The sequence below is a fragment of the Stegostoma tigrinum genome, chromosome 7 (assembly GCF_030684315.1).
Source record: "Stegostoma tigrinum isolate sSteTig4 chromosome 7, sSteTig4.hap1, whole genome shotgun sequence".
Taxonomy (NCBI): domain Eukaryota; kingdom Metazoa; phylum Chordata; class Chondrichthyes; order Orectolobiformes; family Stegostomatidae; genus Stegostoma; species Stegostoma tigrinum.
In genome coordinates this window covers 93,555,503-93,583,397 of record NC_081360.1, presented here as the reverse complement: position 1 = coordinate 93,583,397, position 27,895 = coordinate 93,555,503, and the positions used below count along the sequence as shown (strand labels likewise).

The 27,895-nt window shown below is 42.8% G+C and overlaps 1 protein-coding gene across 3 annotated transcripts in view; it reads right to left on the bottom strand.

The window, feature by feature from the left end:
* Nucleotides 1-27,895, bottom strand: part of LOC125453929 (contactin-associated protein-like 5) — a 1,220,935-nt gene that overhangs the window by 478,408 nt on the left and 714,632 nt on the right. For all 3 annotated transcript variants that reach the window (XM_048534087.2, XM_048534089.2, XM_048534090.2), the window contains one exon: nucleotides 6,871-6,990. In XM_048534087.2, the coding sequence (XP_048390044.1) occupies nucleotides 6,871-6,990 (120 nt within the window). The remainder of the gene's footprint in view (nucleotides 1-6,870; nucleotides 6,991-27,895) is intronic.

The window sequence follows — 27,895 nt, the reverse complement described above, 5'->3', positions numbered from 1 at the left end:
TATAGGTGGGGAGATAGGGAGGGGATAGGTCAGTCCGGGGAGGACGGACAGGTCAAGGGGACGGGATGAGATTGGTAGGGAGGAAATGGAGGTGCGGCTTGAGGTGGAATGAGGGGATAGGTGAGACGAAGAACAGGTTAGGGAGGTGGGGACGAGCTGGGCTGGTTTTGGGATGCAGTGGGGGAAGGGGAGATTTTGAAGCTGGTGAAGTCCACATTGATACCATTGGGCTGCAGGGTTCCCAAGCGGAATATGAGTTGCTGTTCCTGCAACCTTCGGGTGGCATCATTGTGGCATTGCAGGAGGCCCATGTCATCTAAGGAATGGGAGGGGGAGTTAAAATGGTTCGCAACTGGGAGGTGCAGTTGTTTATTGCGAACAGAGCGGAGGTGTTCTGCAAAGCGGTCCCCAAGCCTCCGCTTGGTTTCCCCAATGTAGAGGAAGCCACACTGGGTACAATGGATACAGTATACCACATTGGCAGATGTGCAGGTGAACGTCTGCTTGATATGGAAACTAATCTTGGGGCCTGGGATGGGGATGAGGGAGGAGGCGTAAGAGCAAGTGTAGCATTTCCTGCAGTTGCAGGGGAAGATGCCGGGTGTGGTAGGGTTGGAGGGGGGTGTGGAGCGGACAAGAAAGTCCTCATCTGCCAATGTGGTATATACTGCATCCGCTGTACCTGGTGTGGCTCCCTCTACATTGGGGAAACCAAGCGGAGGCTTGGGTACCGCTTTGCAGAACACCTCCGCTCGGTTCGCAATAAATAACTGCACCTCCCAGTCGCAAAGCATTTTAACTCCCCCTCCCATTTATTAGACAACATGTCCATCCTGGGCCTCCTGCATTGCTACAATGATGCCACCCGAAGGTCGCAGGAACAGCAACTCATATGCCGGTTGGGAACTCTGCAGCCCAGTGGTATCAATGTGGATTTCACAAGCTTCAAAATCTCCCCTTCCCCCACTGCTTCCCAAAACCAGTCCAGCTCATCCTCGCCTTCTTAACCTGTTCTTCCTCTCACCTATCTCCTCCTCCCACCTCAAGCCGCACCTCTATTTCCTACCTACCAACCTCATCCTGCTTCCTTGACCTGTCCATCCTCCCCGGACTGACTTATCCCCTCCCCACCTCCCCACCTATACGCTCCTCTCCACCTATCTTCTCCTCTATCCATCTTCGGTCCGCTTTCCCCTCTCTCCCTATTTATTTCAGGACCCTCTCCCCATCCCCCTCTCTGATGAAGGCTCTAGGCCCGAAACGTCAGCTTTTGTGCTCCTGAGATGCTGCTTGGCCTGCTGTGTTCATCCAGCTTCACACTTTGTTATCTCGGATTCTCAGCATCTGCAGTTCCCATTATCTCTTATCTAGCATGTGCACAGTTTTATTCAAGATTTAATTCCAGATTTACTTGTCCAGGGTCATTAAATTTCAATTATTTCTCTGTTTGCCAACAACTCTAGATTTATTTCAGCAGTTTGAAAAGCGACTTCTCTTCAAAATCATGAAACGGGCAGGAGATTACCTTTAGGCCAGTATCATCCCACAAAAGACATGTCTACTGCTCTTTGGATCTGGATGAAAAGTGACATTCATGGCTTGACTTGTATAACCTTGCCCCAGCCATAATTACTACCTTGTCTCAGCAGGAATCTCTTTGAGAAGTCAATGTCAACTCCAGCAGCATCAGAATAATCATGAGAGGGCTGTATTTTTTTCAGCATCAATGAACAACACATTTATAGAATTTCTGCAAAACTGTCACAAGGCACTTCACAAGACCACTGACAGACAGAATTTGACATTGACCCTCATCTGGAGACGTTAGCAGGGGTGGCCAAAAACTTGTTTAAGGAGTTCACTGTCCTCGCTATCAAACTGTCAAATGCAGTGGGGGCAAAATCTTCACATGAGGAACAAAGGAGACATGTCACAGGCAAACCAGTGGAAGATGGCATCATTGCATTATCAGGGACGCAGATGGAGAAATTGGGAGAATGGAATGGAGTCCTTACAGGAAGTAGGGCGAGTGGAAGTGCAGTTTAAGTAACCATGGGAGTCAATGGGTTTGTAATGGATATTGATAGTCAGACTGTCACCAGAAATGTAAACAGTGGAATCAAGAAAGGGAAGGAGAGAGTCAGAGATGGACTCAGTGAGAAAAGGATGAGAATTGGAAGCAAATTGATACATTCTTCCAACTGTTAAAGTCTCTTTCCAAGTGGAAGTGGAGTACTGTCAGACCATCCTGGTGGAGAATGGAGGTACAGACAAATTATGCCCCTATGGTTAAAAAAAAAGGGGAACTAGGGCCAGGAAAAGAGAAATTGTGGCTCCAACGCAAAGCCTCAGAAGAATCATGAGCGAAAGGGGGAAGAGGTAAAATGGGGTGAAAACAGGACAAAATTATTTCAGTGGGGCAGGAATAGTCTCAAATAATAGGTTTTATTGGGAGAGGGATTGAATTCCGGAGCCGTGATGTCATGCTGCAACTGTACAAAACACAAGTGCGGCCTCACTTGGAATATTGCATGCAGTTCTGGTCGCCCCATTACAGGAAGGATGTGGAGGCATTGGAAAAGGTGCAGAGGAGATTTACCAGGATGTTAAATAATGAAATGTGAGGCTGGATGAACACAGCAGGCCCAGCAGCATCTCAGGAGCACAAAAGCTGACGTTTCGGGCCTAGGCCCTTCATCAGAGAGGGGGATGGGGTGAGGGTTCTGGAATAAATAGGGAGAGAGGGGGAGGCGGATCGAAGGTGGAGAGAAAAGAAGATAGTGGAGAGCAGAGTATAGGTGGGGAGGTAGGGAGGGGATAGGTCAGTCCACGGAAGACGGACAGGTCAAGGAGGTGGGATGAGATTGGTAGGTAGGAGATGGAGGTGCGGCTTGGGGTGGGAGGAAGGGATGGGTGAGAGGAAGAACCGGTTAGGGAGGCAGAGACAGGTTAGACTGGTTTTGGGATGCAGTGGGTGGAGGGGAAGAGCTGGGCTGGTTGTGTGGTGCAGTGGGGGGAGGGGACGAACTGGGCTGGTTTTGGGATGCGGTGGGGGAAGGGGAGATTTTGAAGCTGCCGAAGATCTGAAACAAAAACAAAAATCACTGGAGAAACTCAGCAGGTCTGGTACAATCTTTGGAGAGAAAACAGAGTTAACGTTGTGAGTCCAGTGACCTTTCTTCAGAAGCGACAGTAGCTAAGAAAGGGTGGCATATATTTTGATGTCAGGCATTTGGAGAGGGAGGAGATGATGTGAGCCGATAGGAGGAGACGATGGGCAACATCATCTCATTTTGCACTTGGGGACTCTGCGGCCTTCTGGACTCAACACTGATTTCAACAATTTTAGACTCTGGACACCACCTTCTTTGTCCTTCAGATAACCCCATACCCCAAGCTCTGTCATGATGTGAGCTGATGTCAACACATTTGCACCTACTCATGGTCAACGTTATCAGCTTTTCCTCTTCCTTGGTTTACACTGACCATCCATTTGTCTGCCTAACTTTCTCGCTCTTTCCCTCTCACCATAGGCAATGTCTGCACTTATCTACTCAGTCCCTTTCTCTACACTGGGCACACAACAATAATTGTACAGACAACATGACCCCACAGACAGTGACTGGAAAACCAAAACGTTCTCCGTTCCTCTTCCTGTTGACTTTCAATAATTTAAACCCTCATTAAATTTCTCCTGTGCCATTTACTAGTGCCATCTATTTAACAGCTAAGGAAGCAGTTGCCCCTGTGCAGTGATATAGAACAGTGTTTATGATGACAGATGCATGTAGAGAGATGGGGGTACAGCAGCTCAGCTTATTTTGTTTCAGGAATGCGATGGAAAACAACCTTTGCCAAGTTAAAACTACACGCTACTTACTATTTTACCCTTTTGCCTTGCTTGGTTTTTTCCTCAACTTCCCCAGCCTAATCTTGTCTTCATTTATCCCTTTCTCACATATTGTTGCAATATCTCTCCCCCGTTTCCAATTTATCTTCACACAATAATCTCACCCATTTCCAATTCCCTTTCCTGCAATAATCTCACCCACCTCCAATGCTGCTTTTTCTTTTCTATCCTTTCCCTTCCCAGTTTTATCCAGCCTCCATCCCTCAGTATATTCCCCTACTCACCAATACTGACATCTTGTCCTCCCAATGCCACTGTTGCCATTTCCTCTGAGTTTGCTACTTTACACTTTATCAGTTACAGTCTCTTTGTGTTTGGAAGTGATTATTCTTTACATAGGTAGGGCTCAGTTGCAGAATTGGAAATGAGATAGCAGATTAATGGGGATGATGTTTGTTCGGGTTAACCACCCTCTGAATGAAGAATTTTCTCCTCACCTTAGTCTGAAATGGCCTACCACTGCACTGAGGCTGTGACTTCATGTTTTGAACCCCACCATCTGGGGAAACACCATCCCTCCATCCAACCCCATTGGAATTTTAAAGGTTTTAATGAGACCCCTTCTCATTCTTCTAAACACCAATGAGTATAGGCCCAGTTGATCCAATCTTTCTCTCTATATGATAAACCTGCCAACCCAGGAGTCAGTCTGGTGAACCTTCACTGTATGCCCTCTCTGGCAAGTGTATCTTTTCTTAGGTAAGGAAGTGGAGTCAAAGAACTTAGAATGTATCAACGTTACTGGGGGAGGTAATCTGCTACCTTTATCCTGTCTGCCTGAGTGCGTCATCAGACTCAGTATCTGCTCATTTTCCCTCATAAGCTCTTCTATTGACATTTTCCATGCCACTCTAAGTTATAGATTAGGCATAGTGGCATCCACATCCTATGAAAGAATAAAGTATAAAGGTTATTCCAATTCATACTTCTAGCGTTAGTGGAGTGGTGGCATAGTGGCAACGTTGCTGGACCAGTAACCCAGAGTTACTGGTGAATTTTCCAAGGATAACGGTTGGTGTTGACATTTGAATTCAATGAAAATTTGGAAAATAAAGCTAGCCAACAGTGACTATATAATGTCTGTCGATTGTTGTCAAAAACAGGCCCCATATAGTTCATTAATGTTGCTTGGTGAAGGAAGTTTGCCATCCTTGCCTGGTCTGGTCTATATTTGACTCCTCACACCAATGTGATTGACTCTTAACTTTCAGCAACAAAGAACAAGTTAGAAATGCTGGCCAGGCAACGACACCCATTTCTTGTGAATGAATTCTGTGCTGGGACCACTGTTGATTGTGATATATGTAAATGATTTGGAGGAAGGTGTAGGTGGTCTGATCAGCACATTTGCGGATTGGTGGAGTAGCAGATAGTGAAGGGGACTGTCAGACATTACAGCAGAATATAGATAGACTGGAGAGTTGGGCAGATAAATGGCAGATGGAATTCAATCCGGACAAAGGCGAGGTGATGCATTTTGGATGATCAAATTCAAAGGCGAACTATACAGTAAACGGAAAAGTCCTAGGGAAAATTGATGAACAGAGAGATCTGCGTATTCAGGTCCATTGTTCCCTGAAGGTGACAACGCAGGTCAATAGGGTGGTCAAGAAGGCGTATGGCATGCTCTCCTTCATTGGGCAGGGTATTGAGTACAAGAGTTGGCAGATCATGTTGCAATTGTATAGGACTTTGGTTCGGCCACATTTGGAGTACTGTGTACATTTCTGGTTGCCACATTACAAAAAGGATGTGAATGCTTTGGAGAGGGTGCAGAGAAGGTTCACCAGGATGTTGCCTGGTATGGAGGGTGCTAGCTACGAATACAGGTTGAGTAGATTAGGATTATTTTCATTAGAAAGATGGAGATTGAGGGGGGACCTGATTGAGGTCTACAAAATCATGAGGGGTATAGACAGGGTGGATAGCAAAAAGCTTTTTCCCAGAGTGGGGGACTCAATTACTAGGGGTCATGAGTTCAAAGTGAGAGGAGGAAAGTTTAAGGGAGATATGTGCGGAAAGTTCTTTACACAGAGGGTGGTGGGTGCCTGGAATGCGTTGCCAGTGGAGGTGGTAGACGCAGACACGTTAGTGTCTTTTAAGATATATTTGGGCAGGTACATGGGTGGGCGGAGAGCAAATGGACACAGACCCTTAGAAAATAGATGACAGGTTAGACGGAGGATCTTGACTGGCACAAGCTTGGAGGGCCGAAGGGCCTGTTCCTGTGCTGTAATTTTCTTTGTTCTTTGTTTTTTGAATTGAACAAAAAACAAAAAAGTCATGAACAATAAAATGGTGTACTGGAATGGATGGGGATTTGAAGGGTATCTTAAACACAGTGCTTCAGGGATTGTTCATGTCGGACAAGGGGAATTGGATAGAATGTGGGCTGTAAAATTAACAAAAAGTCAGGGCAATGATGCAAACTGACAAGAGACAAACAGTAGCCAATATTGGGTCCCTAAAAGGCGAGGGGTGGCAGCGGATGCATGTTTGCATCATCTTTATACTTTATTCTTTTGTAGGATGTGGATGCCATTATGTCTAACCTATAACTGATAAGGCCAGAATTTGTTACTCATCTCTAATTACCCTTGAACTGTGTGGTTTTGTCAGCTATTTCAGAGGGTGTTTCAAGGCCACTTATCCCTTAATCACAAAGTTGTGACACAAGAAATAATCACGACAGAGCAGAAGCTGATGTTAGACAGATGATATTGTTCATTCAATAATCTGATTAAAGTGAAATGTACATTGTCTTTACCCATAGCACTAAAGGACCTGAATTCTCTGTTTCAAATGGATCCATAGATTATGTAGTTGTATTGGTCGTGTTTTCTGATATTTTGCTTGTCCATTTAATTCAACACTCAAAGGACCAACACTATCCACATTGTTAACCTCAGTGTTATAAATATGCTTCAGTTTGAGTACGAGTGAAAATGGTGCCAGCTCACCTGTCATGTTGCAGTACACAAGGAGGGGCTCCAGTGAGCCACTGCCATCTGGGTCAATGGAGAAGAAATCAGACATCCGCCCTTTGTGCCTGTATGCTTCACATGACTTTTCATACAAAGCTGCAAAAATAAAACAAGAGCATATTAAATGATTAACACCTACGATTCAAACTTCATCTTATTAAAGCAATGAGGGGCAAGACATTTTCAATGGCAGCTGGAGAGAGAAACCTGCTCCCCTGTTGTCCAGTGGGGGAATGTAACAAAGAAAGTAGCCCTGAAACACAGACACCAGCAAGTACTCAAGTTTGATCCCTAGTTTGATCATTACTCGAGCGGACAGGAAGAGGGAACCTGCATTTGTGCATTGTGAGCACAGAGAAGGCTGTTAAAACTCTGGAGTTTGGCAGCATCTGGGATGGAAAAAGGGGAGTGAAAACTTCAGGTCAATTCAGATGAACGATCATCAAACATACTGGCGCTGGTGCGTGTCCAGCGGAGATTCACACGGATGATCCCTGGAATGGTAGTTTTAACGTACGATGAACGGCTAAGGATCCTGGGATTGTTTTCATTAGAATTTAGAAGGTTGAGGGGAGATCTAAATAGAAACATACAAGATAATGTATGGCTTAGGAAGGGTGGACATGGAAGTTGTTTCCGTTAGGCGGGGAGACTAGGACCAGTGGGCACAGCCTTAGAATTAGAGGGTGTAAATTTAAAACGGAAATGAGGAGACATTTCTTCAGCCAGCAAGTGGTGGGCCTGTGGAATTCATTGCCTTGGAGCACAGTGGAGGCCGGGACATTAGATGTCTTCAAGACAGAGATCGATAAATTCTTGATTTCACAAGAGCTACGAGGAGAGTGCAGGGAAGTGGAGTTGAAATGCCCATCAGCCATGGTTAAATGGCGGAATGGACTTGATGAGCCGAATAGCCTTACTTCTACTCCTCTGTCTTATGGTGTTATGGTATAACCAGGAATGTCAATGTTATTCCTCTCTGTGCATGTGCTGTCAAGACAGTGCATGTTTTCTAACATCTCTGTCGTTATTCACACTATCCAACTTCTGCTGTTTTTTCATGCATTAATATAATACCTTTCTTGGCCTTCGAATGTCCCAAAGTGTTTCACATCTACAGTCGGCTCTGATAGATAATTCTGCTCTTGTGTGATCTTGCCTTGTGAGACAATCGCGTAATAGCCACACCATTTCAATGAAAGGGGCTGGAATTGCATTATAGCCAATACAGGTAAGGAAAGTTCACATTATATGAGTAGTAGTCTAAATTTTTCAACTGTGTTAAAGCCAATTTCCATTGAACAAGCACGTATTATAGCAGAACCCACTGTAATTCTGCGCATTCGGTGTATCTTATTGCTGTAATGTGGGTAAATGCAGCCAATCTGGGCAGACTAAGGACTCACGAGCCACATTTGGATAAGTAAACAGATCATCTGCTTTACTGATGGAGGAATAAAAAATTGACCAAGACATCAGGAGAGTTCTCATGCTCTTCATCAAAGAGTGTTGCAGAATCTTTGAGATTAACCTGAAAGATTGAATGGAGCTACAGTTCAGCACTTCTCCTGGAAGACAGAAACACTGTATTCCCTTGGCAATGAGGTGAAATCTCAGTTTAGCTCACAACCCCATGTCTTTTGGATCGGAGTTGAACTCACAACCTTCTTGACAGAAAAGGCAAAAATGCTACAGCTGAGCAAAAAGTGAATGGAATTTTTTTGAAGAAAATGCGAATTTCAAGCAGAAAATCACTTTTGGTCCATCTGGCTTACATATCCATTTATGGATTTCTATTAACTTTGAATCATTGTCTGTAAGATGTGTAACTGCTTGGAGGTCCCATGCATGCTGATCAGCATGACAATGCATTGAATTGAGCATGCATAATCTCTGCTACACACAAACCCCGGTGGTGTGTGCAGTGGGACAAAAATAATTAGGAGAATGTCGATCTTCAGTTAAATGTATAATTCCCCTCCTTACTTTTATGAATTATTAATTTCCTCACTGTTTTGATGGACAGTATATACTCATGTAAAAGCTGAGTTATTGAAATAACTTCTCTTCAGGTCAAAAAACATCGAAACAGGATAGCCTTTGAAGTGATTGTATTTTGATATCCAAGATAGACCTCATGTAATGAAACACAGAAAAAAACAAACAACACTACAAAATGCACATTTACAAGAACGTTAGAACTTAAGGACCAGGAGCAGGAACAGATAATTCAGTCATGACTGGTCTCAACTTCAACTTAACTTCCTCCTTGCTCTGCATAACAGTTCAATTGAAAACTAATTAACAATGTGTCTATCTCTTCCTTAAATGTACTCAATGTCCCAGCACTCAGCACAATCTGGGGTAGTGCATTCCACAGATTCATGACTCTTTGAGAGAAATAATTTCTTCTCATCTCTCTTTTAAAGCTGCTACCCCTGATATCCTAAAACTATGACCTCTCATTCTAGAATGCCCTACAACAGGAAACACCCTCTCTATTGTATCGGAGATAATAGGAACTGCAGATGCTGGAATATCCGAGATAATGAGGTCTAGAGCTGGATGAACACAGCAGGCCAAGCAGCATCTTAGGAGCAGGAAAGCTTGATGCTGCTTGGCCTGCTGTGTTCATCCAGCTCTACGCCTTGTTAACATCTCTCTATGTCTACTTTGTCAGTTCCCTTTAGCATCTTAGAGAACTCTTTCAGATCTCCTCTAAGTCATCTAATTTTGAGGAAGTATAGGCTTAAACTGCTCAATCTCTCTTTGCAAGACAAATCCCTTATCTGCGGAACCAATCCAGTGAACCTTCTTTAAACTGCCTCCAATCCAACTACGTACCTCCTCAAGGGGATCAAAATTGTACGTAATACCCCAGATGTAGTCTCACTAAGGCCTTGTACAACTGCAGCAACACTTCTCCACTTTTGTATTCTATTCCTTTAACAATGAATGCTAAAGTTCTATTTGTCTTTCTTATTACCTGCTGCACCCGTATGGTACTTTTCTATGATTCATGCACATTGACACCCACAAATCCCTGCACCAAAGCACTCCGGAGTTTCTCTCTATTTACATAATAAGTTGCCTTTCTATTCTTATGGCCAAATTGGATAACCTCACACTTATCAGCATTAAACTCTATCAGCTAAATTTTGGCCATTTACCTAGCCTATCCATATCCATTTGTAAATTTCTTATTTCTTCATTACAATTATCCTGCCCATTTTGGTGTCATTTACAAATCTGGTGAGAGGATTTTCCATCCCTGGATTTAGGCCATTAACATAGATTAGAAGATGCTGAGGCCCAAGGATTGAAATCCTTTGGCACTCCTCTAGTTACATCATGCAAACCGGAAAAAGACCCATGTATCTGTATTCTGTTGGTTAGCTAAGCCTCTGTCGAAGCTAATGATTTACCCCTGACCCCATGAGATATTACTTTTTTGAGCAGCAGCCTATCAAATACATTCTGGAAATCCAAATATACTACATTGACAGGATCCCCATTAAGCACTTTGCATTATTCCTCATTCTATCTATACTGGTGGTACCCATGTGGACCATTACAATGAGGCCTTTCCCCTCCTACTCCAAATTCCCCTGTAACCCAGATAAGATATCATCAACTCTGGCATCAGCTAGGCAACACAGCTTTTGGGACTATCTAACCTGGTTTGATTATTCTCATTTCCAATCTTATCATTTTAATAATTTGAATAAACAAATAGAAAACTTAAATGTATAACTGTTTCAAGCATTTATTTATGGATACTCATTGTCAGGAGCAGTGAAATCAAATCGATAGTATCTTCAAGATTACATTTTGAATCTGAAATTTTTGACTTGATCCACTGACTTTTTAAGAGTTCTTGCCTCTTTAAGCTATTACTTTTCATTTACTCACATTCTTAAAGTATCAAAATGGCACCGGATTATGGTAAAAATGTAAGTTTTTCACTGTGCTTTATTGTATTTCATTCTAAAGTACATGGGACAATAAAACATTCATTCAATCATTGAAAAACGGGTCACCTCTGACATGAGATACAACCAAAGTTATCGTGTTGCTTTTACTGAAAAGTCATGGGGTTGACTTTTAAATGAGATCAACTTTTAAACAAGAATATATGATATTTCTCTTGTGATATATTTGTACTTTCATGTTCTGGGAATAAAGTTTGCTGAAGTTGTTGCTTACTTCAATATTTGAAAGGGTTTATTTGGTTAAGCAGTCCTTTTTTAAAGCCAACAGTATAAATGTGAAAATGGCAATTCTTCAGCATTGCTTCCATTGAAAATCCAATGACCCAAATGCAGATCATTTTTTTTCAGATACAGGATTCTACATTGTGTGCAATACAGAGGGGAGCTTCTCTGATTGACACATTTCATGAGTGAAGCATTTTTCAACTGACTAGACTAGCGGTAGACATTTAAAGGAAAAAGAAACAGTTTACATAATGAACTTACTGTTGAAGCATTTTCTTAATTTATTCACATCATGCAGGCATCATTGACTTGGGCCAGTATTTATTACTCATCCCTAGTTGCATTTCAGGAGGTGGTGGGAGCCTAACTTCTTGAACCGCTGTAGTCTATGTGCTGCTGTTGGTAATGGTACAATGCATTGGGGATGGAATTCCAGGATTTTGATCCTGCAACACTGAAGGAATGGTGATATACTTCCATATCAGGACAGTGAGTGACTTGGAGGGGAACTTGCAGCTGGTGGTCTTCCCATGTATCTGCTGCCCTTGTCCTTCTAGATGGATGCAGTTGTGGATTTGGAAGTTTCAGCTTAAGGGTCCTTGGTGAATTTCTGCAATGCATCTTGTGGATGATTAATACTGCTGCTACAGTGCAGTGGTGGTGGAGAGAATGGAAGTTTGTGAAGCTGCTGCCAAGCAAGTGGGCTGTTCTGTACTTGACATTGTCAAGATTCCTGAGGGTAGTTGCAGCACTCATTCAGACAATTAGGAAGTATTCCATCACACTTTTGACTTGTGCCTTGCAGATGGTGGACAAGCTTTGCGGAGTCAGGAAGTGGGTTGGATCTGTTCAAGTTTTTATGCACAGGACACGCCCCGGCAATTTTCCACATTATCAGATATATGCCGGTGTTGTAACTAAACTCAACTTCCACTTGGGAACCCTGCAGCCCAATGGTATCAATGTGGACTTCACCAGCTTCAAAATCTCCCCTTCCCCCACCGCATCCCAAAACCAGTCCAGTTCGTTCCCTCCCCCCACTGCACCACACAACCAGCCCAGCTCTTCCCCTCCACCCACTGCATCCCAAAACCAGTCCAACCTGTCTCTGCCTCCCTAACCTGTTCTTCCTCTCACCCATCCTTTCCTCCCACCCCAAGCCGCACTTCCATCTCCTACCTACTAACCTCATCCCACCTCCTTGACCTGTCCGTCTTCCCTGGGCTGACCTATCCCTTCCCTACCTCCCCACCTATACTCTCCTCTCCACCTATCTTCTTTTCTCTCCACCTTCGATCCGCCTCCCCCTCTCTCCCTATTTATTCCAGAACCCTCACCCTATCCCCCTCTCTGATGAAGGGTCTAGGCCCGAAACATCAGCTTTTGTGCTCCTGAGATGCTGCTGGGCCTGCTGTGTTCATCCAGCCTCACATTTCATTATCTCAACTTCTGTACCATTGAGTGATAATAACATGTTTCAGCATTTCAGTTGTAGCTTGAAAGGAAGGTGCAGTTCCATGGGTGTGTTCACCAATTTAAAAAAGAGCATGTTGGGTATCTCTGTATAAGTTTGATTTTTATTTTTCAGAATATAAACTGAAGCCAACTCTCTACCACTGTGAAGTTGAATGCTGGTCGTGCATTCAAAATTTAAGTTAGGTTTTGACTTATCCTGGAATGGAACCAAGAAATCCCAAATCCACTCTGTGAAGTCATGATAGATAAGGCAATAAAACAAAATGCAATTCACACATCAACCTATCTATGATGTTCTGCCCAGGATCCTTCAGACATTTTAATCAAAATCAAACTTTTTATTATTAGCCACAGTAAGCGTTTCATATTAAAACGTCACGGGATGATTTGATGAAAATTACAGGTAAATAGCTGCAAGGAGCTTCATGTCTGAATAAAAGTCAGATGTACCACATTTCTTGTTCTTTAATCTGTGAGGTCTGAGAATTGTCTGGCACTGGACCACAACTGGTGCCACAACCCCAATTTAACGGCCCTTGCTTTACAAAGCCCGGGTGGCAGCAGCAAAATAAGGTGAGTTATTTAATTTGCAAGAGTTTCAAAAAGATTGACAAGGATGTTGCCTGGTTTGGAGGGTTTGGATTATAGGAAGAGGCTGATTAGGCCAGGGATATTTTCCCTGGATCTTCAGAGGCCGAGGGCTGACCTAATAGAGGTCTATTAAGTCATGAGGGGCATGGATAGGGTAAATATCCAAGGTCTTTTCCCCAGGGTAAGGGAGTCCAACACTAGACGGCATAGGTTTAAGATGAGAGGGGAAAGGCATAAAAAGGACCGAAGGGGCAACATTTTAATGCAGAAAATGGTGCACGTATGGAATGAGCTGCCAGAGGAAGTAGTGGAGGCTGGTACAATTACAACATTTAAAAGGCATGTGGATTGGTACATGGATAAGAAGAGTTGAGAAGGATATGGACTAAATGCTAGCAAATGGGACCAGATTAATTTAGGACATCTGATTGGCATGGATGAGTTGGACCAAAGAGTCTGCTTCCATCCTATAAAACCCTATGACTCTATCCACAGTAGTTTGTTTGTATAAGGTGGGTACCCTGCTCTTGTCAATTCTGCTGCATTATATTAACCTGATCTTTTTACTTTAAATGCCGTGATCAGATGTAATAACATCCTACCGCAGAACAGTGCAGAAACATGGCATTCAGCCAACTAGTTCATGCTGTGCTTATGCCCACTCCAGCCTTCTACCAGCTTTTCCTCACCGAATCATCATAACCTTTTTCCATTCTACGCTTGTTTTAAGCTTCCCATATATGCGCCAACAATATTTGCTTATTCCCAGTGGTAGCAGGTTCCACCTTCTCATCACCAGAGCGGTAAGTCAGTTTGAAAGCCTTTGAAAACTGCAATTTCATCTGATTGTTCTATACTAAAAGAACTGGGAAATCTGACCAGAGCCCAGTTTGCACCCAGTTCTATCAGTTAACTTTGACTGCAGCCATTTATGCTGGGAACAGTTTACATGTGAACTGGGAAGTGAATAGCTGAAGTTGCATGAGCTTACAGCAACCTTTTAAACAAAAAAACACAACTCAGGTCAGGAGTAGGCAATTCAGTCCATTCAGCCTCCCCCGTATTTAATACGATTGCATCTTCCGGCGGTTACCACCCCACCAACCTCCGGATACAACGCATAATCCTCCGACACTTCCTCCATCTACAATCCGACCCCACCACCAAAGGCAGTTTTCCATCCCTACCCTTGTCTGCCTTCCGGAGGGACAACTCTCTCCGTGACTCCCTTGTCCGCTCCACACTCCCCTCCAACCTCACCACACCCGGCACCTTCCCCTGCAACCGCAGGAAGTGCTACACCTGCCCCCACACCTCTTCCCTCACCCCCATCCCAGGCCCCAAGAAGACTTTCCACTTCAAGCAGATGTTCACCTGCCCATCCGCCAGTGTGGTATACTGCATCCACTGTACCCGTTGTGGCTTCCTCTACATTGGGGAAACCAAGTGGAGGCTTGGGGACTGCTTTGCAGAACATCGATGCTCGGTTCGCAATAAGCAACTGCACCTCCCAGTCGCAAACCATTTCAGCTCCCCCTCCCATTCCTTAGACGATATGTCCATCCTGGGGCTCCTGCAGTACCACAACGCTGCCACCCGAAGGTTGCAGGAACAGCAACTCATATTCCACTTGGGAACCCTGCAGCCCAATGGTATCAATTGGATTTCACAAGCTTGAGAATCTCCCCTCCCCCCACTGCATCCCAAAACCAGCCCAGCTCATCCCCACCTTCCTAACCTGTTTCTCCTCTCACTTATCCCCTCCTCTCACCTCAAGCCGCACCTCCATTTCTGACCTACTAACCTCATCCTGCCTCCTTGACCTGTCCAACCTCGCTGGACTGACCTAGCCCCTCCCTACCTCTCCATCTACACTCACCTCTACAGGTTCCAACCCCACCCCTTTAACTTGTCAGTCTCCTCTCCACCTATCTTCTCCTCTATCCATCTTCTATCCGCCTCCCCTCTCTCCCTATTTATTTCAGAACCGCCTTCCCCTCTCCCACTTCTGAAGAAGGGCCGAGGCCCAAAATGTCAGCTTTCCTGCTCCTAAGATGCTGCTTGTGTTCATCCAGCTCCACACTTTGTCATCTCGGATTCTCCAGCATCTGCAGTTCCCATTATCTATGAAATCTTTAGGTATGTGTGATATGGTTGATAGAAAAATCTTCCACAGCTATCAAGTTGGAAGAGAGTTCAGACTACAAGGATCAGCAAAATGTGTGAGGAAACACAGCCCTGAGATAGCCAATTGGCAATGTACTGCACTGGGGCTAACTGATGACTCTTCAACAGAAGTAAATCATTTTGCAACAAAGCTAAGTGAACAAAAAATTATATCAGAGATAATGGGAACTGCAGATGCTGGAGAATTCCAAGATAATAAAATGCGAGGCTGGACGAACACAGCAGGCCAAGCAGCATCTCAGGAGCACGACAAAAAATTATGACAGATACAAGTTCGATGTCAGATGCCGAGGGGATTCAAAAATGCAAGTTCAAGCAGAGAATTTATTTCCATTAATTTCCACAGGATGGGTTAAACTCGTGTGGTAGGGCCGTGGAAACCAGAGCAACAGTCAGCATGGGGCATGTTTGAAGAGAAGGGAGGGGCTAAATCAAGTAAGTTGAGGAGGAAGGACAGGCAGGGCCATGTTAACGAACATGGCAGGACTAGCAAAATGGAGCATATTTATTTTAATGCTGTTATGGACTGGACCAAATGCCCTCAAAATATATTAAAAAGATAGCCCAAACCCCAACCTTTTCTAAGTTTGAAAGGCAACTGTAAGGACTGGTCAAACTACTGAGCTCGAAGCAAAACACACTTTATTTTTACACTATAGTTAAAATACAAACAAGAAAAGAAAGGAATTGGAATAATTTAACTCTATTAGAAAACTTAACAGAATAATAAATTATCTAACTCCTAAATAGCAAATGTTCCAATGTAGTAATGTTGTACACGCATACCCTTGGCAATGGCAAATTCAGAAAAATTAACAGTCTCACATGCAATTCTCCAGTTCACGAAGAAAGAACATCAAGAGAAAACTCTGAGAGAGACAGATAGCGAGAGAGGGGGAGAAAGAGCGAGAGAGAGAGAGAGAGAGAGAGAGAGAGAGAACTCTGAATAAGAGCTACCAAACTCCAACAGTTACAGCAAGTTAAAACTAAAATCCTGGTTCTGTGGGAACTTGACCTCACCCTTTCGTGTTGCTTCCATTGTTCCAACTTAAAAAGAAACAAGGTCTCACCAGCTGTTAACTTTATTGGTTTGGAACAGACAACTCATTGCTTCTGTCTTAACCTCTCTTCATGTTAAAAAAAAGACCAGGACAAAATACACTTCTTAAAACCATGGGATCATCACAATGAAAGGAGTAGAACAGATAAGGCAGATGAACGTAGATCCTGGATTAGAATGTGGGACTATTATGTTGTGACCATTACAGAAGCTTGGATAAGAGAAGAGCAGGACTGCACCTCCACATTCCAGGGTTTAGAGGTTTTGGGCATGATCGCGAGGAATATAAACGGGTGGAGGAGTTGCATTACTGATTGAGGAGAAGGTCACAGCTGCACTAAGAGGGAATATCTTGGAGGGCTCATCCAGCGAGGCCACATGGATAGAACTTAAGAATAAGAAAGGTGCAATCTCTATAATGGGGCTATTCTAAATGCCTCCCAACTGCTAGTTGGAATAAGAGGAGCAGATATGCAAGCACATCATGAAAAGATACAAAATCAATGTGGTTATGGTACTAGGTGATTTTAATTTCCCCAATATCCACTGGGATTCTCTTCATGCCCGAGGCTTAGATGGTGCAGAATTTGGGGAATACAGGAGGGATCCTTGAAACAGTATATAGATAGTTCAATGATGCGAGGAGGGGCAGTATTTGACTTTGTATGGGAATGAGCCTGGCCACGTAATCAAAGTTTCGATGGGGGAGCATTTCGGGAACAGTGACCATAATTCCGTAAGATTTAAGATAGTTAGGGAAAAGGATAAGGCTGGTCCTCAGGTGCAAGTGCTAAACTGTGGGCAGGCTAAACACAACAGTATTAGGCAGCAAGTGGAAATGTAGATTGGGAGCAGAGGTTTGAAGGCAATTCCACATCTGACATGTGGGAGTCTATTAAAAGCCAGTTCATCAGAGTTCCAGAGTAGCATTATCCTGTAAGGGTGAAAGGTAAGGATGGCACAATTCGGGCACCTTGAATGATGAGAGATCTTGTAAGTTTAATTATAAAGAAAACAGAAGCTTATGTAAGGTTTAGGAAACGGAAATTAAACAAGGTCCTTGAGGAGTATAAAGGGAGCAGAAAAGAACTCAAAAAAAATAAATTAGGGGTGCTAGAAGAAGCCATGAAATGTTCTTGGCAAGTAGGATTAAGGAGAATCATGAAGTATTTTATATGTACATTTGGGTCAAGTGGGTCACTAGGAAAAGGGTAGGTCCACCCAAGGACAAAGCCAGGAGTTCATGTGTGGAGTCTGAGCAAGCGAGTGAGGTCCTTAATGAGTAGTTGCATCGGTATTCCTAGGAGAAAGGGATGGGTGATGATTAATTTAGAGGCAGGTTTGTTGAAGCTCTAAGGCATGTCGATATTAAGAAGGTGGTGTCAAGTGTGTTGAAAAAACATTCAGGTAGATAAGTCACCAGGGTCTAATGGGATCTATTCCAGAATATTGAAGAGGGGATTGCTGGGGCCTTGACACAGAATTTTCTATCCTCTTTAGCCACAGGTGAGGTCCTAGAAACTGGAGAATAGCCAACACTGTTCCTTTATTTCTAGATGGCAATAGGAATAATCCACAAAACTTTAGGCCAGTGTCTCTCACATCAGTGAGAGAGAAATTACTGGAGAAGATTGTTGTTATGGACCAGATTTAACCCCTTCAAAATATTCAGAAGATAGAATAGACCCTAAACACTTTCTTATCTTAAAGGCAAATTTAAGATGTTACATTCCTGATGCAAATTAATTGGTCAAACCACAGGATTTAAAGCAAAGCACACCTTATTCATTCACTTTCGTTAAAATACAACAAAAGAAAGAACAACTTGGAATAACTTAAGTCTGTTGGAAAATTTAACAGAATAATAGATACAGTAACTATTACTAATTAACTGTTTCAATATAGTTACATCCTATAAATACATGCTTGGCAAACTCAGAAAACAAATTGTCTCTCATGCAACTCCAGCACCCCAGTGGAAAAAAAAATTCAGAGGAAACTCAAAGAGAGTGTTGCAGCTGGGAGAGATTCATTGCCTTCCAACCCTGCTGAGACCCTAGCAATAACTGCTATTGCTGAAAAAAAACTAAAAAATCCAGTTTTTTTTTTGAAATTGCAACCCCACCCACTCAGGCTGCTTCTATTGTTCCAAACTTTAAAAAATCCCCAAGGCCTCACAAGCTGTTTATCCTAGTGGTTTTGGTAAACTGCCTGACACCTCTGCCTCAAGACCTCTCTTCAAAAAATAACTTTGGTCAAAATAACCTCTTAAAGGGACAGCATGATCTCACTCTTTGGGACAGGATTTACTTTTTAGGATAAGAAAATGGACATTCAGGACGGTCCATGTGGCTTTACACAGGGGAGGATTTGCTTCACAAATTTGATTGCACTTTTGAAATATATGGCAAAGATCATTGATGAGGGTAAGGCAGTGGATATTGTCTAAATGAACTTAAGTAAAACATTTGACAAGGTTCCTATAGGTTGACTGATTCAGAAGTTCAAATCACGTGGAATCCATGATGAGTTTGCATGATGGATAAAAAATTGGCTTGGTCACAGAAAACAGAAGGTAGTTGTGGAGAGGTTGTTTTCTGACTAGAGGATCAAAGCTGAGACTGATGTTCTTCTTAATATATATATATAGATGATTTGGATGAAAAGTTTAATAACACTGTTCCTAAAGCGGGGAGGCCAGAATCGAACATAGTATTCTACCGTGGCCTAACCAATGTCCTGTACAGCCGCAACATGACCTCCTAGCTCCTATACTCAATGCACTCTCCACACAGCTAAGCATACCAATTGCCTTCCTCACTATCCTATCTACCTGCGACTCCACTTTCAAAGAACTATGAATCAGCACTCCAAGGTCTCTTTGTTTAGTATCAGACCTCCCCAGTGCCTTACCATTATGTGTTCAAGTCTTGCCCTGATCTGCTCGACCAAAATGCTGCACCTCACATTTATCTTGATTGATTGATTGATTGACAAGTGTATCAAAGTTGAATTAAAAGCTTTGTCTATGAGCGGTACAGGCAGATCATAATAAGCAAGGATGTACAGATCAAAAATACAAAAGCATACAGTTTACATTGCACAGGACGTGCACTAGGCGAGTTCAACGTTAGCAAGATCAGCGTTATTTGAGGCTACAGAGTCCATTCATCTGTCTAATAACGGCCACAGAGAAGCTGTTCCTGGATCTGCTAGTGCATGGGTTCAAGCTTCTGTATCTTCTGCCTGATGGAAGGGGTTGTAGGAGATCATTACTCAGATGGGATGGGTTTTTGATGATGATGGCAGCTTTACTGCACCAGAGAGCCATGTAAATGGAGTCTGTGGAAGGAAGGTTGGCTTCCGTGATGGTTTGGGCTGTGCATACCACCTTCTTAAATTCCACCTGCCACTCTTTGGCCCATCAACCCATCTGATCAAGGTCCTATTGTACTCTGAGGTAACCTTCTTGGTTGTCCACTACACTACCAATTTTAGTGTCTTCTGCAAAATTACTAACCATACCTCCTCTGTTCACATCCAAATCATTCACAGAAAGTGGAGCCAGCATCGATCCTTGTGGCATACCGCTGGTCACAGGTCTCCAGTCTGAAAAGCAACCCTCCACCACCACCCTTCACCTCCTACCTTTGAGCCAGTTCTGTATCCAAATTGCTAGTTCTCCCTGTATTCCATGTGACCTGAACGTCCTAACCAGTCTACCAGGCATAATTTTGTTGAACGCCCTACTGAAGTCCTTATAGATCAGGTCTACTGCTCTGCCGTCATCAATTCTCTTCGTTACTTCTTCAAAAAACTCATCAAGTTCGTGAGACACGATTTTCCACACATATAACCATGTTGACTATCCCTAATTAGTTTTTGCCTTTCCAAAAACATGTAAATCCTCTCACTCAGGATTCTATCCAGCAACTTGTCCACCACAGATGTCAGGCTCACTGGTCTATATTCCCTGGATTTTCCTTACCACTTTTCTTAATAGTAGCACCATATTAGCCAACCTCCAGTTTTCTAGCACCTCACCCGTGGCTATCAATGATATAAATATCTCAGCAAGAATCCTAGCAATCACTTCTCCATTTTTCACAATGTTCAAGAGCATACCTGATCAGGATTAAACCAACTTTATGTGTTACAAGATGTCTAGGGCCTCCTCCTCTATTATAAGGACATTTTTCAAGATGCTGCTATTTATTTCCCTAAGTTCTCTATCTTCCATACCCTTCTCCAGAGTAAACATTGATGCAAAAGACTCATTTAGTATCTCCCTGATCTCTTCCTGTTCCATATATAGGTGGACTTGCTGATCTTTAAGGGGCACTAGTCTCTCCCTTGTTACCCTTTTGTCCTTGTTGTATTTGTAGACATGGTCATCACTGGCTGGGCAGCATTTATTGCCCGTCCCGAGCTGCCTTTGAAATGACTGGCTTGCTAGGCCATGTCAGAGGCAGTTGAGAGTCAACCACAATGCTATGGATCTAAAGTCACCTGTAAATGAGACCAAGTAAGAATGGAAGATTTCTTTCCCTGAGGGACATTCGTCAACCAGATGGGTTTTTTTATTTGCTAATTAGCAATGGATTCATGGTCATGAATACATTCTTAATTCCGGATTATTATTGATTTCAAATTCCATCACCTGCCATTATGGGATTCGAAACTAGGCCCCCAGAATATTAGCTGAGTCTCTGGAATATAAGGTCTAGCAATAATACCATGAGGCCGTCACCTCCACTATTGCAACTGGACAAGGTAAACTGTTGTTTTTTGCTCCTTTCTGAGGACCATACGGGTGAAGACATTTCTGGTGAATTACTTACTGGTGACAACTGGCCCTGAAACCATGTTCTTCTTATAAGGAAAAACATGTCAGCAAGACCGCAGGTACTATTTTAGTTAAAGGTCTGGTCTGACTGGGGAAGGTAATGGTGGCTCCCAATCATGCTGAATTCAGTACCTGCACCCTGCCCATGTCCACCAGGACCCCAGTGACCACTGAGCTCAAGTCCCTTGCCCAGCATTCCTAATCAGGGTGTCTCAACTGTCAATGGAGCCATTCATCAATATGCATTTGCTGAATATTCAAGGAAATTTGATATTTAGGAAGGACATTTAAGAAGTAAATGGAGGTCACACCGTTAATAGGGAACGGGATCAGTATATTAGTAATGGAGGATCTCACATTATAAGAACAATGAAATCTGCAGTCATACAGAACAGGAGCAGATACTTCAGTCCTACTCATCCACACTGAACAGGTTTTTCAAACTAAACTTGTCCCATTTGCTCACGCTTGACCCATATCCCTATGAACTTTTCCTATTCATATATCTATCTAAATGTCTTCTAAATGTTGTAAGTGAATTGGCATCTATCACTTTCTATGGCAGCTCATTCCACATACAAGCCACCCTGTGTATGAAAAAGTTCCCCCTCCGGTCCCTTTTAAATCTTGCTTTTCTCACCTTAAAATTATGCCCTCTAGTTTTGAACTCCCCCACCCGAGGAAAGGATCTTCACTATTCACCTTCTCTATGCCTCTCATGATTTTATAAACCTCTGTAAGGTCACTCCCCATCCTCATATGCTCCAGGGAACAAAGTCCCAGCCTATTCAGCGTCCCTTTATAACTCAAATTCTCTAGTCTCAGTAATGTCCTTGTAAATCTTTTCTGTACCATTTCGAATTTAACAATATCCTTCCTAGAGATTGGTTGGAGTCACTCAGATACCACTGCATAATACTGGCACTGCGGAACAGTGCATTAATCAGGAGGTGAGAAAAGTATGCAGCATGATGGCGAAGTAATCATTGAGTAGGATTCATATAGACTGGGTAAACCAATTAAGCATTAAAGCCACAGAGGATGAGTTTTTGGAGAGTGTTAGGGATGGTTTTCTGTGAAACCATAAGGCCATAACACCTGAAAATTCTCAACTCCACTTTCCTACCTGCCCTCAATACCCCATGGTCCTCTGACTGATTAAAAATCTATGTCAGCCTTGAATATATTTAATGGCACAGTACCATCAGGTTTCTGTGTGAAGAATTCCACAGATTCATGACCCTCTGAAAGAAAACATTTCTCCTCATTTCTCTCTTAAGTATGGGCCCCTTATTGTGATGTTATGGCCACTGGTCCTGGGCTCTCCACAAGGGCAAACAACCTTCAGGACAGTATCCTGAGCACACAACAAGAGGATGTTATTTGAGACCTTATATTATGTGATGAAAAAGGGCTAATTAACAATCTTGCTGTAAAAGAACCATTCAGGATGAGTGACTACAATACTATAGAATTTTACATTATGTTCGTAAATGATGTACTTCATTCTGGAACAATGGTGTTAAAGAACATAGAACAGTACAGGTCCTTCGGCCCACAATGTTGTGTCAACTTACTATCCCACTAAGATCAAATTACCCTGCATACCCTACATTTTCCTATCCGCCATGTGCCTATCCAAGAGTCATTTAAAATTCTCTAAAGTATGTGATTCCACTCCCACTGCCGGCAGCGTATTCCACGAACCCACCACTATCTGTGTGAAGAACCTACCTCTGACATCTCCCCTGTACCTTCCTCCAATCGCCTTAAAAATTTGCCCCCTCGTTATATTGTGCACCTTCGCAATAGTCATGTTAAGTTTGAACCAGGGAAATTAGGAGGGCCTGAAGCACAAACTGGCTGAGTAAGATTGAGAAAAGGCATGCACATAGGCAATACATAGTGTTTAAAATTCTGTTACATGACTAACAGCAACTAGACATCAATCAAAACTGTCAGTCAGCCGCAGTTAAAACGGAAGTTCAGGAATGTATAAGGTTAAAAGGAAAGGCCTACAACGTTCCCAGATTTAGCAGCAAGTCTAATGGTTGAGAGGTTTTAATACCTATAAATATAGTCTTGTACAAGTAAGGAATGCCTTGAGTTTGTTTGCTGGATGGCGTCAAACTCCAATGCTTGTTTGTTTCTTCATATGCTAATGTACAGAGTTGAATTGCTTTAGTAACTATATATGCAAAGATATTTTTATGAATAAAGCATATTTTTGAAATAAAAAGATGATTTTACAATACAGCAAAGGAGGACCACAAAATTGATAAAGAAAGTGAAAGTTGAATATGAATGCTGTTACGAACAAGATGTTGACCCTCCGCTGGACAACTAAAACTGAAACTCTCAGAGGAGCTCGCCTTGCCTCATGATCTGTTAAAACAAATGTGAAAATTGATATAACTTCCCTCTCACAACCTCCTCACCCCGTCTGTTAGAAAGGAATGGTTAAGTAAAAGTAACTCAAACAGTAAACGAATTAACAGAGCTACTAATAAACCAAACAATTCCCCCATAACTATTAACTATTTCCGAGTGAAACAAAATTTTAATGGTATGCTGTTTCAATAAATACAAGTCCTGCTTATAAACACCAAGCTAATATGGAAATTAAATTAAAACTTAGTCTCTCAATTACAGCCAATGAAAGTCTTCTGGAATGGTCTTTGCCTTTTCATCTGTCCTTCAGTCTGGAACACTTTCCTCCATAGAATTCTTGCTTCAGGAAAATAAGTTGGGTGCCACTGTATCTTTAGTTTAGATGATATTTTTGAGAGCTTCGAGAATTCTGTGAGAGCCAGTGATTCTTTCTTTTGTAGCTGAGAGCAGTTCTCTTGCAAGTTGACTATCGGGTCTAACATTTGATTTTCAAATGTCCTCTTCTTTTATACCCTTGATGGCTTATTAATTTCTTATAACAGGATTGGTCCTAGCATGTCCAATCCATCAGACTGCTAATAGTACATCATTTTGATATATAATGTCAAAACTTCAAGAACTCTGTGCACCTTCTTCCGTATGCAGACATTTTTTTAATGTCCGAGCCTAAGAAGATATGCTAGCTTTTAAAGGGACCACACATTCTTCCCTCCTGCCATTATACAAACATCAAATATGCTACTCAACTTTGCAATAATACAAACTATCAAAATATGCTTTAAAAAAGGTCATAAAAGCTTTCATAGATTCGTAGAAAGAAAACATTTGGGTAAAAATAATACAAGTTTATTACAGCAGAGTCAGGAGAATTCATGATGGGAAATAGAGAAATGGCAAAGAAGGTAAGTGATTATTTTGCGTCTGTTTTCACTGGAGAGGATATGAGAAATTTCCCAGTACGAGAGATCCAACTGGTTCAGGAGAATGTGGAGTTGAAAGATATTAGCATGAGTTGGAAGCCTGTACCAGAAAAATTAAAGTTTGATGAATCTGATTTGATATTCTATATCTCAGGGTATTGAAGGAAATGGCTGTAGAGATAATATTAAATGGTAGGGCAGGATCAACAGACTGAGTGGCCTATTCCCAATCCTATTTTCCTAAAATGATATGCATTGCAATCTGCTAAATTCAAGTGATTTACAGGTTCCATGGATCACGGTTCTCTGACATCAAGAAACAACCAATTTAAATTTACATTAATACAAATGCAAAGATGCTTGAGATCTGAAATAGGCACGATGGTGGAAAAATCCAAAAGGTCGAACAGGATCCGTGGAGACAGAAACAGAGTTAACCCGACAACTCCAATGTGATTCTTCTCCCAAGCTCTCTAATGATGCATTTGTCCACATGAAGACATATGTCATTGGGGCCTAATTGTTTTAAATAAGCGTCAAACCGGACTTGAAATATTAACTCAGCTTCTCCTACCACAGACATGACAGACCTGCTGACTTGCGCCATCACACTCTATTTCTGTTAAAATTTACATTCTTCAAAGACCTTAAAACCATAAGACATAGGAGCTGAAATTAGGTCATTCAGCCCATCAAGTCTGCTTTGCCATTCAATCACGGTTGATAAGTTCCACAACCCCATTCTCTCACTTTCTCCCCATAACCTTTGATCCCCTCGATAATCAAGAACCTATCTATCTCAGTCTTAAATGCACTCAATGACCTGGCCTCCACAGTCTTCTGTGGCAGTGAATTCCATAGTTTCACCACTCTCTGGCTGAGAAGTTTTTCCTTATCTCCGTTCTAAAAGGTCTTCCCTTTAATCTAAGGCTGTGCCCTCAGGTCCTAGACTCCTACCAGTGGAAGCAACTTCCCAACATCCACTCTGTTCAGGCCTTTCAGTATTCCGTAAGTTTCAATTAGATCTCCCCTCATCCTTCTAAACTCAAATGAGTACAGTCCCAGAGTCCTCAAATGTTGCTCATACATTAAGCTTTCCATTCCCGGGGCCATTCTCGTGAACCTCCTCTAAACCCGCTCCAGGGCCAATACATCCTTGTTGAGATATGGGGACCAAAGCTGCACACAAAACTCCAAATGTGGCCTGAACAGAGCCTTATAAAGCCTCAGTAGTACATCCCTGCTTTTATATACAAGTCCCTTCAAAATAAATGCCAACATTGCATTTGCCTTCCTGACTACTGACTCAACCGGCAAGTTTACCTTGAGAGAATCCTGGATGAGAACTCCCAAGTCTCTTTGCACTCCAGGTTTCTGATTTTTCTCCCCATTTAGAAGATAGTCCATGCTTTTAGTCTTCTTACCAAAGGGCATGGCCTCACACTTTCCCACATTGTACTCCATCTGTTACCTCTTTGCCCACTCTCCTAACCTGTCCAAATCCTTCTGCAGTCTCCCCTCCTCAAGACTACGTGCCCCTCCACCTATCTTCGTATCGTCTACATGCGTAGCCAGAATGCCCACAGTTTCTTCATCTTGATCATCAATGTATAAAGTGAAAAGTTGTGGTCCCAACACTGACACTTGCAGGACTCTTCTTGTCACTGGCTGACATCCTGAGAAAGACCCCTTTATCTCCGGACAGGATCTATCCCCAGACAGGATCCATTTCTGCAGACAGCCAATCTTCTATCCATGCTAGCACCATGCCTCTAACACTACGGGCCCTTATCTTACTCAGCAGCCTCCTTTGTGGTACCCTATCAAAGGACTTCTTGAAATCCAGGTAGATAATATCCATTGGCTCTCCTTGGTCTTCCTTGCACATTGTTTCCTCAAAGAATTCTAACAGATTTGTCAGGCATGACCACCCCTTGATGAAGCTAAGCTGACTTTGCCCTACTTTACCATACACTTCCAAGTCTTCAGAAATCTCATCCTTTGCAATGGGCTCCAAAATCTTATCCATGACTGAGCTTAGGTTAATCGGCCTGGAATTTTTCCTGACTCCCTTTATAAACAGGGGTGTCACATTAGTGATTTTCCAGTCCTCTGGGACCCTCCCTGACTCGAGCAATTCCTACAAGATCGCCACTAACACTCTCACTATCTCTTCAGCTATCTCCTTTAGACTCTGGGGTGTAGTCCATCTGGTCCAGGTGATTTATCCACCTTCAGGCCAATCAGTTTTACCAGCGCCTTCTCCTTGGTGATGGTTACCATACTCAGCTCTGCCCCCTGACTCTCTTGAATTTTTCGGATATTATTCATGTCTTCCACTGCGAAGACTGATGCAAAGTAAATATTCAGTTCCTGAGCTATTTCCTTGTTCCCCACTACCATCTCTCCACCATCATTTTCCAGTGGTCTAATGTCCACTTTTGCCTCTCTTTTGCCCTTTATACATCTAAAGAAACTCTTACAGTCTTCATTTATATTACTGGCTAGCTTGCCCTCATATTTAATCTTCTCCCTCCTTTTTTTGCTGCCCTCTGTTGGTCTCTGTAAGTGTCCCAGTCCTCTGGTTTCCCACTGCCCTTCACCACATTACATACTTTCTCTTTTTCTTTTATGCTATCCCTGACTTCCTTAGTCAGCCATGGTTGTCTCATCCTCCCTGTAACATGTTTCTTTTTCCTCGGGATAAATTTTGGCTGTGTCTCCTGAATTACTTCCAGAAGCTCCTGCATTGCTATTCCACTCTCTTTCCTGCTAGGCTCCTCTTCCAGTCAATTCTGTCCAGCTCCTCCTTCACACCTCTGTAGTCACCTATATTCAGCTGTAATACCGTTACCTCTGATTTTATCTTCTCCCTCTCAAATTGCAGAGTAAATTTTATCATCTTACATCTTAGGAGGCATCACTGCCTCCTAAGGTCTCCTTTACCTTAAGCTCCCTTATCAAGTCTGCCTCATTGCACAACACCAAATCCAGTATTGCCTGTTACTTTAAGGGTTCCATCATGAGCTGCTCCAAGAAGCTATCTTGTAGACATTCCACAAACTCCTTTTCTTGCAACCCACTCCGAACCTGATTTCCCAGTCCACCTGCATACTGAAATCCCCCATGATCACTGTGACTTTGCCTTTCTTACACATCTTTTCTATCTCCTGGTGTATCTTGTGCCCCAGCTCCTGACTACTGGACCCACACAGAGTCTATACTATCTGACCCTATTTTGTTTCTTCCTATTGATTTAATTTCATTTCTCACTCATAAGGCAACCCCACCCCCTCGGCTCACTTGCCTATCT